The sequence below is a fragment of the Manihot esculenta genome, chromosome 12, assembly GCF_001659605.2.
Source record: "Manihot esculenta cultivar AM560-2 chromosome 12, M.esculenta_v8, whole genome shotgun sequence".
Classification (NCBI taxonomy): Eukaryota; Viridiplantae; Streptophyta; class Magnoliopsida; order Malpighiales; family Euphorbiaceae; genus Manihot; species Manihot esculenta.
Window position 1 is genome coordinate 30,725,022 of NC_035172.2, and position 13,599 is coordinate 30,738,620.

A 13,599-nucleotide genomic window follows, 5' to 3' on the forward strand; every position below is an offset into this window, starting at 1 on the left:
ATTGATTTGATTCAACATTGTACAATTTCTTCGTGATGTAACCTTCTGTACTAAAGATTCCTTTCTGATTAATTAAAAATTAATGTGTTTTCACCGAGCATCTAAACTTCTTGCTAAGAAACACCATCATTCTGGGGTGAAGATAAGCTTTCAGGCTGATCCAAATTGCCTTATTACAAGACCCCACAAATCGGAATCTCAAAGATTTTGCCTATATTTCATGATGATTTGAGTTTTTGTTTGTTCTTACACAGTAAACTTTTACCTTATCTAGCTTTTTCTACTTACTGTATGGTCCCCAGCTGCAACTGTTCATGCCAGGGCTTGTGCTGCAATCTCTCTCTGTTGCTGCTAAAATGATTGGATCATTTGGTCCCAGCCCTCTCTCTTCTCATGAACACATCAGTTTTTTTTTTTTTTTTTGTCAAAGAGCACACACGGACCACAACCATTAGATTCACAATTTTGATAAGAGTATATAAGTTACACACGCACACCAATTGACACCTCGGCATCAAGGTTTTTTTTGTCAGAGTTATGAACATATCAGATTCAATGCATGGTCTTGACAACTACCCATTTATATTATTACAGTCTCTTTACCAGTAGCTTCACTGAAATTATGAAAGGTATCCATTGCTTTCCCCAAGTAGTTTTACTTCTCTCTTTAGATTTTAAAAACTACATTAATGTCTCATCTGAATCATTCAATGAACCATGGATTTGATGGTGATAAATGATGATGATGAACAGAGGATTTATAGACATGGCAAACAAGAATTGGAGGAATTGAATATGGAAATGGCATCTTTAGATTTCATGGGTCACCAACTTGCTATGAAAAAGAAAGAGACTTGTTATGTGCGGTGCATAGACTAATCCTTCATTGTTTTCATTAGGGAAGAATCTCTCTTTCTTCCTCTTTGTTGTGTTTGAAGACAAAATTTTGCCCTTTCTTTTAATATAGAAAAGATTACTATTTAATCTCTAATCCTTATAAAATTCATTAATTAATCTCTAACCCACCCAATTAAAATGTTTGATAAGGTGAAAAAGTCAATAACATCCTTCAAATTATTCTCTATTTTTAAATATCACAACAATCTCACAATCTCTATTCCTAACTAAGAAAATCACTTTGAAGAACAACTAATTGGGCTGCCAAGATTAACCCAAAAAAGACTATAACTATAACATCCACAACAAAAGTAATCATATTATTTTTTTTTCGTTCATCTAAAATCCACAAATAGCATTTAAGCAAAGGAATATTGTAAGAATTCAAGAAATCGTGAGAGGAAGAGATTCTTGTAGCATTTTCAGAGGGCCAAAATCAATGGCTAAACCTTTGACCTCTACATCAAATTATCCTTCTTTCACGTTTATGGTCTCTGTAGGGTTAATTTCTTCATTTTTGTTCTTCCACAATCTATCACAGCAGAAAAAGGAAATAAAAATAACGGCAGTTAAATGTGTATCCGATTAAGCTGAAACCTATCAATGAAATTTTAAGTAACCAAACCAAAGTATATGTTGAATGAGATTATGATTAAAATAAAAAGAAAAAAAAAAGGAAGGAAGAAAGAAACCCTTAGATCGTAAAGAGGATAAGAGAAAGCACCCGATAAGAGAAACTAGAGCAGTGTAGAGTAAATTTCTTTTTTTTATGAGGAAAAATTGAAACCTTAAGAAATAAAGGAAGAAGACTTAACAGTTGATTTCCAATTTTCTTTGGCGTTCTTGATCGAGCCAGATGGGCTGAGTACTTGAATTTTTCAATTTTTGCTTAATTAAAAAGAAAGCAGAAACCCTAGAAGAAACTTATTTTGCCTTAAGGGTATTTTGGATATCAAAATTTTGTCTGTCTCCGTTGCCCGACAAAAAAAAAAGTAACTAACAGAAAATATAAAGTAAAAATAAAATAATAATATTTACAGAAAATAAGAAATATTTTAATTATTCGCCACGAAATTCGCTAGGCTTCGGCTTTATAATTCGAGATGCTAATGGTAGATTTGTAGCGACTAAAGCAGACTATTTTTGCAGTCAGATGAAAGTTAAGTGTGCTGAGGCAGTGGCTTTTCGAGAGGTATTGAGCTGAATTAAAGAGTGCGGATGGGATCGAGTTTTTTTTCGAATCGGATGCTCAGGTTCTTATTGTGTCTATTAACAATACTTCATTAGATGATTTATCACCTTTTTGGTCTTTTGGTTCAAAATTGTAAATTGCTTCTATCTAGTTATGAGGAAGCAAGATGTGTTTTTATTCACAGGTCTGCGAATAATATCGCTTATGTTCTAGCAACATCGGCTCATTATGAGTCAGGTCAAGGAGTTTGGGTTCATGTCCTTTCTTCTCATATAATTTCCTTGATCGCTTTGAGTTAATAATATTTCCTTCATTTTCAAAAAAAAAAAAATTAATAAATTTTTTAAAAATTTAAAATTAAATAATAATTTCTTTAATATTATTCTAATGGTATTTAGGGGTAAGCAGAATTTATTAAAATTAAAAAAATTAATTGATTCGAATTAATTTAAAATTTTAATTTATTTTTTTTATTTATTTCGATTCTATTTAATTTTTAATTTTAAAAATTTCAATTATTTTAGTTCGGTTTAATTTTGATAAAAAAAATTAAATCGAATTAATTAGTGATAATAGTATAATGAAATTAGGTAATATTAAAATTAAAATATCTTAATTAAATTTTAAAAAATTAAATATAAAGTATAAAAATATAAAATTTATTAAAAATTCAAATCGATCAAATCGAATCGAATCGAATCAAATCAAATCAGTTCAATTCAATTCGATTTCTAATTAAAATTGATTTGATTCGATTTTCATAAATACTAAAATTTCAATTTTCAATTTCTTTAATTTGATTTGATTTTAAATAAACCAATCAGCATCCACAATTTCATATAATTTATATTACTTTTTTATTTAAAGGAATTTTGGCTCAATTTGCTTCTCATAATTTTTTTATTTGATGCCCTCAAGAAAGTAATAAAAAGTATTTTTTAATTAAATGAATAATTAAATTATTTACATATTTTTAAAAGTGAATAATTTCCTAAATTTTTAAAATTGTATCAATATTACTGTACTTATCATACATGAATTTTATTAACAATTGATTTTTTTGTTTGAAATAAGAAAATTCAATTTTTAACTTAAATTAATTTGATTCAATGCAAATGAAGAATTGAAAAAAAAATTATAATCTTGATAATTCAATTGTATAAAAAAATAGAAACTTGATTGAACTGGAAACTTCACTTTTTACCTAATTAGAATGGATTGAATTATTAAAAAATAGGATTTGAGAAGAAAGTGCACAAAGGTAGGATGATAAGTAGGGGATAAATGGGCAAGTGGGGAAACAAATTGAATGTAAAGGATAAGGACGCCACGTCCGCGGAGACCCTCTCGTTTCCCTTGGCCCATTTCTTCACTATTCATCAACACCCGCTGCTTATTTCCACTCCCCTCCTCCTCCTCCTTCTTTTCTCTCTCTCTCTTTTTTTTTTTCTAAAATTATTATTTAATCTTATAATATTAAAAAACTCACTAATTTATTATAAATATAACCTATAATAATTTTAACATATATAACATTTTTAATTACATTTAAATTTAAATTAAAATCGCCCATAATTTTAATTTATAAATAAAATCTTACTCATCAACAATGGGATAAAAATAAATAAATTTCATAAGATTTGGAAACCTATCTAATTTATAGATCCGCAGAGGATTCTTTTTGATAATTTCCTTGTGGATGACAATCCATTGGCTCTCATTACTTTTAAGTGTGCTTATGTTATGAGATTGCTTAGTCTAAATTTTTAAATATTAGCTATATTAACTTTGTAATTTTTTAAAAAATTTATTCATTCATAATTTAGTCCTTATTTTTTTATCATTTCAATAATTTAGCCTTATAGTTTTAATATTTACAGCAAGCGTCCTTAAACTTTTAGATTAATAATTAATTTATTAATTTTCTAAAATTATAATAATTAATTGACTTTTAAAAATATAGCACGAATTAATATATAAATTAAATTATAGCTTACATGTCTTATTATGTAGAGACTTAATTATAAATCATTTTCAAGATTTAAATTCGAACTTTCTTTTGTTAAGAGTGTAAAAAGTTAATCCTTTTATTTCATAATTAAAGATAATTTTTTATATTTATTTTAAAAATATTAAATTTTATTAAATATTAGGAGATATTTTTTTAAAAAATTAAATAAAATAAAATAAATATAATTATATATAATAGTTAATTTATATATTATTATTATGTATAAAAATAATAATTTCAAAAATAATAAAAAATTATAATTTTTTTAGGGTAAGAAAGAATTATTTAGGGTAAGAAAGAATTTTAAAATTATAATTTTAAAGTTTGCTATTAAATTTAAGTTAAAATTATAATAATTTTGATAGAATTTCTTAGTTAAAATTAAAATAATTTATTTAGGGTAAGAAAGAATTGTGAAGGAAAAAACTAGAACCGCTAACAAAGGATGTGTTTCCTAATGTCGCACCAATCCCTCCACCAATGATTAGCCACTAAAAATACCAATCTCTTTTCTTTCCACCCACTACCACTTCCTCTCTCTATTCGAATATTTTCCCATTTCTCCATACATGTGCTTCCCATACCCACTGTTTCTTCATCATCCACCCACCACCACCACCACCACCATCACCTCCTCCTCCATGGACAAGAAAAAAGAAAACTTAAAATTTACCCAATATTAACCTACACAATAAAAAAATGACGAATGAGAATCCCCCCATCAATCAAAGTATCCCACTTCACCACCACAAACATAAATCACAAATCTTTTCTTTTTCTTTCTTTAATAAATAATAATAATAAGCATTGAAGAATCCAACGGTGGAGGGACGACCATCCGCGGAGACACGGAGCCGCTTGCGCCCAAGTCTTTGGAATCTAACACTTTCTTTCCTCTACTATGTCCTTCCCTAGTTATCACACACAGCCACCCACTAGCCCACCAGTCCACTAACTCAACCCTAGTTAATTAACTTCATAACACAACCCATGCTTGATGCTTCTCCTTTTTTTTTTTTCTATATATATACCACCTTCGCCTCTTCCTTTCAACCTTAAATTTTCTTCTCTTCTCTCTACTTCTTTTGGTCTCCCAATTCTTCAAACTAGCTACCCATTTTGGGTCTTGATTGGGCTCTGTGTTTGTTTTCATGTGAGTGTTGCTGTAGAAAACAATGAGTTGCAACGGGTGCAGAGTCTTACGCAAAGGGTGCAGTGAAACCTGCATTTTACGCCCGTGTTTACAGTGGATCGAGACCCCTGAAGCCCAAGGCCACGCCACTGTCTTTGTTGCTAAGTTCTTCGGCCGCGCTGGCCTCATGTCCTTCATTTCAGCTGTCCCTGAAAGCCAGCGTCCTGGTTAGTGTATATTGAACTCTATTATCCCTTACCCTTTATGTAATAGATCTTGTTTTTGATATCTGGTTTGTTGATTTTCCAGCTTTGTTTCAATCTTTATTATTTGAAGCCTGCGGTAGAACTGTGAATCCTGTAAACGGAGCTGTAGGGCTACTGTGGACTGGAAACTGGCACGTTTGCCAAGCTGCTGTAGAAACTGTTCTACGCGGCGGCACGCTTCGGCCGATGCCTGAGCTTCTCACAGCTGGAGGATCTCCATCCCTGGCTTCCGACGAAGTGTCTGAGGCTGAAGTGGCCTGTACGGACATGTGGAAACTCCAGGATCCAAATCCGAACCCCCATTCTCGATTTTCTAATTCGAGATCCAGAACATCACCAAAACGGAAAAGAACTGATGAACCTGTGAACATAATTAAGCAGGAAAAGCTACAGCTCCAATTTCCGCCGAGCGATCTGGATCTTCGGCTAACGCCGATCTTTTCCCCAAAATCATCGCCTCGTAAACCGGAAATCCGTCGGCCGGGGACTCCTTCAATGAATTCAGAGGAGTCGGTGACTACAACCACGACGTGTTTTGAGAGCGGACTGGGAGATCAGTACGGGAATGGAGGAGAGAGAAAGCTCCTGAACCTGTTTGTCTAGGAATATAAAAAGAGTGTTTTGCTTAATTTTGTGAATCTGACAGCCGCAGTATTGGAGTTAGTCCTTTTTTGATAAATTTTGGTTAGTTTTCCCGGAAAATGGATTATTCTCCGGCGAGTTTTCGTACATCACCGGTAAAAGATTTCTCTTGTGAGTGATCTAAGAGAACAAATGAATTTCCCGGTGATTGTATTGTTAAATTTGTACTGTGATGACTGTATCATGACATGAATAATAAAACAAATTATTTTCTTTTAATTATCTAAATTTTTAACTACAATAATTAAATCTTAATTCTAAGTTAAATATCAACCTGTACTTAATTTTTTTATTTGTGTTTTGGGAAATTGGTTAGTGCATGTGATGAGTGATTGCTGAGAAATTTATGGGTGGGCCAGGATGAGTTGTCAAGAAACCTAACCTCAGCACAAGGTTTATCCATTTTGATTGAGAATTTGCATTAAGATGGGTCACATGAAATTTCTGGATTTGAAAAAAAAGCAAATCACACCCTTTTCATTTATTTATTTATTTTAAAAAAATTACAATTCTAAATCATTAATATTCACATTCCATTGGAGTTAACTGTTAAAAAAAAAATTTTATTTATGCATAAAAAAAAAAATCCAAGATAGGCATGCAAAGGTAGGGGAAAGAAGGTTTTAGGTCCAAAGGCATGCGTTGTTCCAATTAGTAATTCAGTAAGACTTTGTTTAGAAACATTAGATATTTTAGTAATTATTAATTGTTTTAATAGTGATAACCGCTTTTTTATTAGCGGTTATTGAAATAGTTTGATCCTCCAAATAATTTTTAAATTCACCCTCCATTTGATTTAAAAATAATTAATTCAAATTATTTAATAATTTCATACTAATTATATATGATTCAAATTTTCAATAATTTATCAATGTGGGACGGAAAGTGCAGCGAAAATATTTGGATATCAAACTCTTCTCTGCTAAATTTATAATGTTCTCGTCAAAACTGAATCGATAGCAATTGAATCTAATATAATTACTAAACTAGAATCGAACTCTTGTATTATGATTTGCAAATATCTCAAGCGGCTCTATCTCGTCTCAGATAAATAGCTCTTTTTTCGCAGATCCACTAGTTCCGCACAATTTGTCTAACTCAAAATGACTCTGATACTATTTGAAACAGTGCGATTCAAATTGGTTCAAATAACTTTTAGACACACTCCCACTTGATTTAAAATAATTAATTCAAATGATTTAATAATTTCGTACTACAATTATATATAATTTAAATACTGATGTAAAATGAAAACCGCGGCAGAAATAGCTGAATATCACTTTTCGAATTAAAATATTATAAATATTATTTTTAAAATCGATAGCGATTATGAATAGAGATTAAAATACCTAATATTTTTTAATAAAGTCTTAGATGAAAATATTAAATATTATTTTAAATATAATTGTTGAATAGAATTTAAATATCTATATTTAAATTAAATGTTATATAAATTAAGCATACATAGATGGGGTAGGTAATTGTAGATGACATCACAATCTCTACAACTTATCCAAAATAGAGAAGAAGAGAATTGGGGGGGTAAAGCTTTTGGGGGGAGTGGGCAGGGGGAGAGAGAGAGAGAGAGAGAGAGAGAGAGAGAGAGAGAGTCTCGGCTTTTGGAAGACGCAAGAGACGTGAAGTGAAGGGATATTGTTTGGATTTTATTGATGAGAGTGGGGCCTATAAATATAAATATAAATAAAAAATTTTCAGTTTCTACGTCTCTGTCTATATTAGCCAATGAGATTGGGAGATTTTGGGGGTGAACAGAAATCTGCAGTCAGCGTCGATTTTGGCTGTCCTTTATTTTCTCCTGGGTCTACTCTTTTTCTTTTCTCTTTCCCACTTCACAGCCTTCATCTCCTCTTATCTTGGGACTCCTCGGATCCACATCTTCAATTCAATTCCATTTATTCTCATTATTTTAATATAAATAAAATATTTATTATTAAAAAAATAGAATGTATATTCTCCATTCAAATATTTTTCTCATTCAACATGAGAGGAAAAGAATAATAAAAAAATTTTAAAAATTATTATTTTAAGATTTAAAAATAAACTATAATTACAAGAAAATTGATTTATATTAAGATGGAGGGAGGGATTATAAGTGCGGGCCTTGAGTGAGCCATGATAAGAACAGTAGCGAAGAAAATGGCTTTTGGGTATTGCATTTGCTTACTGCAATGCTGCGTCTCGCCGCATTTGGCAGTGTACCCCACGGAACCTTCTCCACCACCACTCATTTGTTAATGTCACCTTCTCTAGCACTCATTTACTATCATACCACACATCTTCGAATCATTGACCTAATTTTACACAAAACGCACACTCCGTTCTTTTATATATATATATATATATATATATATATATATATATATATATATATATATATATATATATATATATATTTTTTTTTAATTTGATTCACCACAAAATAGTAATTATCTTAACGGAGAAAAAATGTATAGTAGCTATTTGATATTTAAATGCAAAGAATTAATAGAAAGAACCTAACCCGTTTGATAATATAAAAAAAATTACAAATTGCTTTTGGATGGGAGATGATGATCGCCGGGTTTCATGCGTTCCAGGAGGAGACTGGGCCCATGAAGACAGTACTGGTCCAAAGCCCATGAGGTTTTCCAGACAGACCGGTTCAATATCTTCAGCCCTGATCTAGACCTACGGAGCAGGTCGGGTCACTCATAAGCCCAGGTCCATCAGGAAGAAGTTCAGCCCGGTGACGTGACATGAGGAAGGACAGTAGGTCCTGTCACCTTGCAGCCCTGCCCACATGCGCGCCGGAGGAAATTAAATGGCCGTCTGGCGTGGAGAGGGCGTTTGACATTCCCATACGTACGGACCTGCATGACAGGGGTAGGTTGTAACGACCCGAAAATCGGCCCGCTACCGGCGCTAGGATCCAGATCGGCTTAAGGCCGCCGGGACCCGTAGCAAGCCTGACATAGAACCTGTAAACCTGTTCAATCCAATACATGATCAACAATCATACGTAGAAATTAAAACTTTCCTTTTCATCATACACCATACTCAACCTGTGCATGCATTAAACATAGCGTAACTTAAACATTTATCCCTCAGTGGGATCTCATCATTGCCCCAGTGGCGATACATCATAAGTTGAGTTGGTTAAACATAAGCATCAATAGACATTAAGATCATGTATCAACAAGGGATTACAATACTCATAGGGTCAAGCACAACTATAACCTCAATATACCTCATTACATAACATACTATAATCTCTTACATTACATCATAGTACAATTATCATGTCCACAATCTAACTTATTACATAAACATGCTTCAAAACTCTGGCTAACCTCCTGGTCTACCCTGTACCTGCACATCTGGGGTTAGGGGAGAGGGGTGAGCTACAAAGCCCAGTGAGCAGAATAGTAAAACATTTAAAATATATGATAACATGAAATGCATCACATCACAGCTAATCACATCAAGGATGAATTTGTCACCAATAGTCCTCTACACATTCCAATAGTGCCAGGGGCGTAGAATGGGCCTCACTGGTCTTTCTCTTACATACATAACATAACATAACATTCCATAGTGCCAGGGGTGTAGAATGGGCCTCACTGGTCTTTCTCTTACATAGTGCCAGGGGCGTAGAATGGGCCTCACTGGTCTTCCGTACCGTATCATCATCATATCATAACATAGGAGGACTAAAGGATCATTCAACATTCATCCGCATCATCAACATAATATGCAATGCAACATATTCGTGAATTCTAATGCAAACACCCTATTATATCTCATGGCATTCATGATGCGTGAATCATGCTAAAACTGATTTATTTATTTAAAAGCATAAGAGTTATTCCACTCACCTCTGGGTGGCTCTGACCAGACACTGGGGCAGCAGACTCACTGCTGGGGTCCTCGGTTCCTCGGGTCCGAACCTACACAGGTGGACTCAAATGAGGGACCAAACATACTAGAACATAACTCTAAAAACATCCCCCAAAAACCCCCTAAAACATCTCAAAACATCCATGCAAAACATGCAAAGAAAGGCTGGACAGGGCACTTTCGGCGGCAGGTTCGGCGGCCGAAAGTCCCAGACAGATCCGAAAGTCAGGCACTTTCGGCGGCACCTTCGGCGGCCGAAAGTCCCAGACAGATCCGAAAGTCCTCTTTCGGGGGCAAGCTTCGGCAGCCGAATGCTGCCTCCACAAGGGGGGTTCGGCGGCCGAAAGTTCCTTCGGCTGCCGAACCTGGTTTCTCCCAAATGGACAGAAACTCGGCTCAAACGAGCCTCTTGCCTCCCCAAGCCTCAAATCATGCATAAACTTGTTCTAAAACATGCATACATATCATACATTACACCTAGGGGTCTCAAACTAGCATATACCCCAACTACAACACTTCAAACACACATCAACAACATACATTGTCCATAAATCACATAAAACCTAACATAGCTCAACTAACTTAAACATGCATTTCTACCCCATAAAACTTCATAAAACTTGTTTAAAATATACATTGAGCTTAAGATCGGCTCTTACCTCTTGAAGATCGAGAAAGAGACGACCAAAACTCGAAGATCCAAGCAAATGAGCTCCTGAGTTTCCAAAGCTCCAAACTTGTTTAAAATGCTCAAAACTTGCAAAGCGAGGTGAAAACTCAAGAAAAATGGAGGAGATTTGGAGAAAGAACACAAGATCTGGGGAGAGGGAGGTCGGAAGCTAGCTGTGGCCGAAAATGGGAGAAAGCTCCCCCATTTCGGCTAAGTGCCCCTTTTATAGGTGGCTGGCCAGGCCACGTTCGGGGGCCGAATGTGCCTCCGCATGCATGCCATGTTCGGCGGCCGAACTTGAGTTTCGGCGGCCGAACCTGGACTCCCCTTTTCTCATGCTTTCGGGGGCCTAACGTGCCTCCAAAACGCATGCATGTTCAGCGGCCGAACTTGACTTTCGGCGGCCGAACCTGAGTTTTCCTCCAAAGACTTTTCATACAAAACTCATGTAAAAACATACTTAAAATTATTAAAAATATGAAAACATATCATAAAAACATACTTTTACTCTTCTAGAGGTTTCCGACATCCGAGATTCCACCGGACGGTAGGAATTCGGATACCGGAGTCTAGCCGGGTATTACATTCTCCCCCCCTTAAGAACATTCGTCCCCGAATGTTCCTCAACAAGTACATGCATAGGAAAACAACATAACATACATACATAAACAAATAAAGATCTAACCTTAAAAGAGATGGGGATATTGCTGGAGCATGGACTCCCGTGTCTCCCAAGTGCATTCTTCTATATTGTGGTGGTTCCAAAGGACTTTCACCATCGGGATTTCCTTGTTTCTTAGCTTTCTGATCTGGGTGTCTATGATCCGTACTGGCTGCTCAACATAGGTGAGATCCTCTTGGATCTCCACATCAGGCTCACTAAGAACCTTGCCCGGATCTGACACAAATTTCCTTAACATTGAAACATGGAAAACCGGATGGATTCTTGCCATTGAAGCAGGCAAATCTAGCTTGTACGACACATTCCCAATCTTTTGCTAGATTTCAAAGGGTCCGATGTATCGTGGGGCTAGTTTACCTTTCTTCCCAAAGCGAACCACTCCTTTCATTGGAGACACCTTGAGCAATACTAGATCCCCCTCCTGAAACTCTACCTATTTCCTGCGGATGTCTGCATAACTCTTCTGCCTGCTTGTAGCAGTCTTGATTCTCTCTCTGATAATGGGCACCACCCTGCTGGTGATCTCTACTAACTCAGGCCCTGCCAGGGCCTTCTCTCCTACTTCTTCCCAATAGACGGGTGATCTGCACTTCCTCCCATACAAAGCTTCATATGGAGCCATCCCGATGCTAGCATGATAGCTTTTATTGTAGGCGAACTCCACCAAGGGTAGATGTTGCCTCCAAAAACCGCCAAAATCTAGCACACACATTCTGAGCATATCCTCTATAGTCTGGATGGTCCTCTCTGACTGTCCATCAGTCTGGGGATGGAAGGCAGTACTGAAATCTAACCTGGTACCCATAGCACTCTGCAGACTCCGCCAAAACCTGGAGGTGAACTGGGGCCCTCTGTCTGACACTATAGACACTGGGACCCCATGCAGCCTGACAACCTCATCAACGTACACCTGCGCTAGTTTATCCACAGAGTAGTTGCTTCTAACAGGAATGAAGTGAGCAGATTTAGTGAGTCTGTCCACAATCACCCATATGGAGTCTAATCTGTTGGATGCTGCCGGTAACCCCACCATGAAGTCCATAGCTATATTCTCCCATTTCCACTCTGGAATAGGTAGCGGGTTAAGCATTCCAGCCGGCTTCTGATGTTCCAGCTTCACCCTCTGACATACTTCGCAGGCGGACACAAACTGTGCCACTTCTTTCTTCATTGCTGGCCACCAATACACCTTCTTCAAATCTTGATACATCTTGGTGGCCCCGAGGTGAATGTTGTATCTTGCATTATGAGCCTCTCTCATAATGTCTCCTTTTAGCCCTATGTCATCTGGTACACACAGTCGACTCCCATAGCGGAGGATCCCCTTACTGTCAAATCTGAACTCACTATCTTTGCCTGACTGAACAGTCCTGGCAATCTTTACTAACTCTGGGTCCTCATGCTGTTTCTGAGCCACTTGCACCAGAAACACGGGTGTCACTCTCATCTGTGCCACTAAAGCACCGGTACCAGACAACTCCAACTGTAGGCCTTCATCAATGAGCTTGTAAAACTCCTTCACCACTGGTCTCCTCTCTGCCGTGATGTGGGATAGACTGCCTAGTGACTTCCGGCTTAGGGCGTCTGCCACGACATTCGCCTTACCCGGATGGTACTGAATCTTGCAATCATAGTCACTCAGCAGCTCTACCCATCTTCTCTGTCTCAAGTTCAAATCTCTTTGACTCAGGATGTACTGCAGGCTTTTATGATCTGTAAAGATCTCACATTTTACCCCATAGAGGTAGTGCCTCCACATCTTGAGTGCAAAGATGACTGCTGCCATCTCAAGGTCATGTGTGGGGTAATTCAACTCATGCTTCTTCAGCTGCCTAGAAGCATAAGCAATCACCCTCTCATTCTGCATTAGCACACAACCCAGTCCCACACGGGACGCATCACAAAAGACTGTAAAGTTCTCATCACTAGATGGCAGAGCTAAAACTGGTGCTGAAGTCAACCTCTTCTTAAGCTCTTCGAAACTCTCTTCGCACTAGTCGGTCCACAGAAACTTTTGATTCTTCCTGGTTAGTCTGGTCAGAGGAGCTGCTATTTTCGAGAAGTCCTGAACGAACCTCCTGTAGTAACCTGCCAAACCCAAGAAACTCCTGATCTCCGTCACTGAAGTGGGTCTAGGCCAATTAGCCACGGTTTCTGTCTTCTTGGGGTCTACCTCAATCCCATTCTCCGACACTACATGCCCCAAGAAC

The 13,599-nt window shown here is 36.4% G+C and overlaps 1 protein-coding gene across 2 annotated transcripts; it reads left to right on the plus strand.

Annotated features, from left to right (window-relative positions):
* The first annotated feature begins 5,136 nt into the window (after positions 1 to 5,136).
* On the plus strand, positions 5,137 to 6,359 carry LOC110627341 (LOB domain-containing protein 37). Of its 2 annotated transcripts, none has more exons than XM_021773613.2 (2): positions 5,137 to 5,459; positions 5,569 to 6,359. In XM_021773613.2, exons 1-2 carry the CDS (start codon positions 5,276 to 5,278, stop codon positions 6,099 to 6,101), a joined length of 717 nt encoding a protein of 238 aa, XP_021629305.1. In that variant the 5' UTR covers positions 5,137 to 5,275; the 3' UTR covers positions 6,102 to 6,359. The 2 variants fall into 2 exon arrangements, with proteins under 2 accessions (XP_021629305.1, XP_021629304.1); XM_021773612.2 differs by having other exon boundaries at positions 5,144 to 5,459; positions 5,542 to 6,359.
* Positions 6,360 to 13,599: the final 7,240 nt, after the last annotated feature.

Bases quoted from the DNA above. Each gene is read 5' to 3' on its own strand.
- LOC110627341 (XM_021773612.2), top strand. From the start codon at position 5,276: ATGAGTTGCAACGGGTGCAGAGTCTTACGCAAAGGGTGCAGTGAAACC. The intron at 5,460-5,541 runs GTTAGTGTATAT...TTGATTTTCCAG, and splicing joins CCCTGAAAGCCAGCGTCCTG to CTTTGTTTCAATCTTTATTA.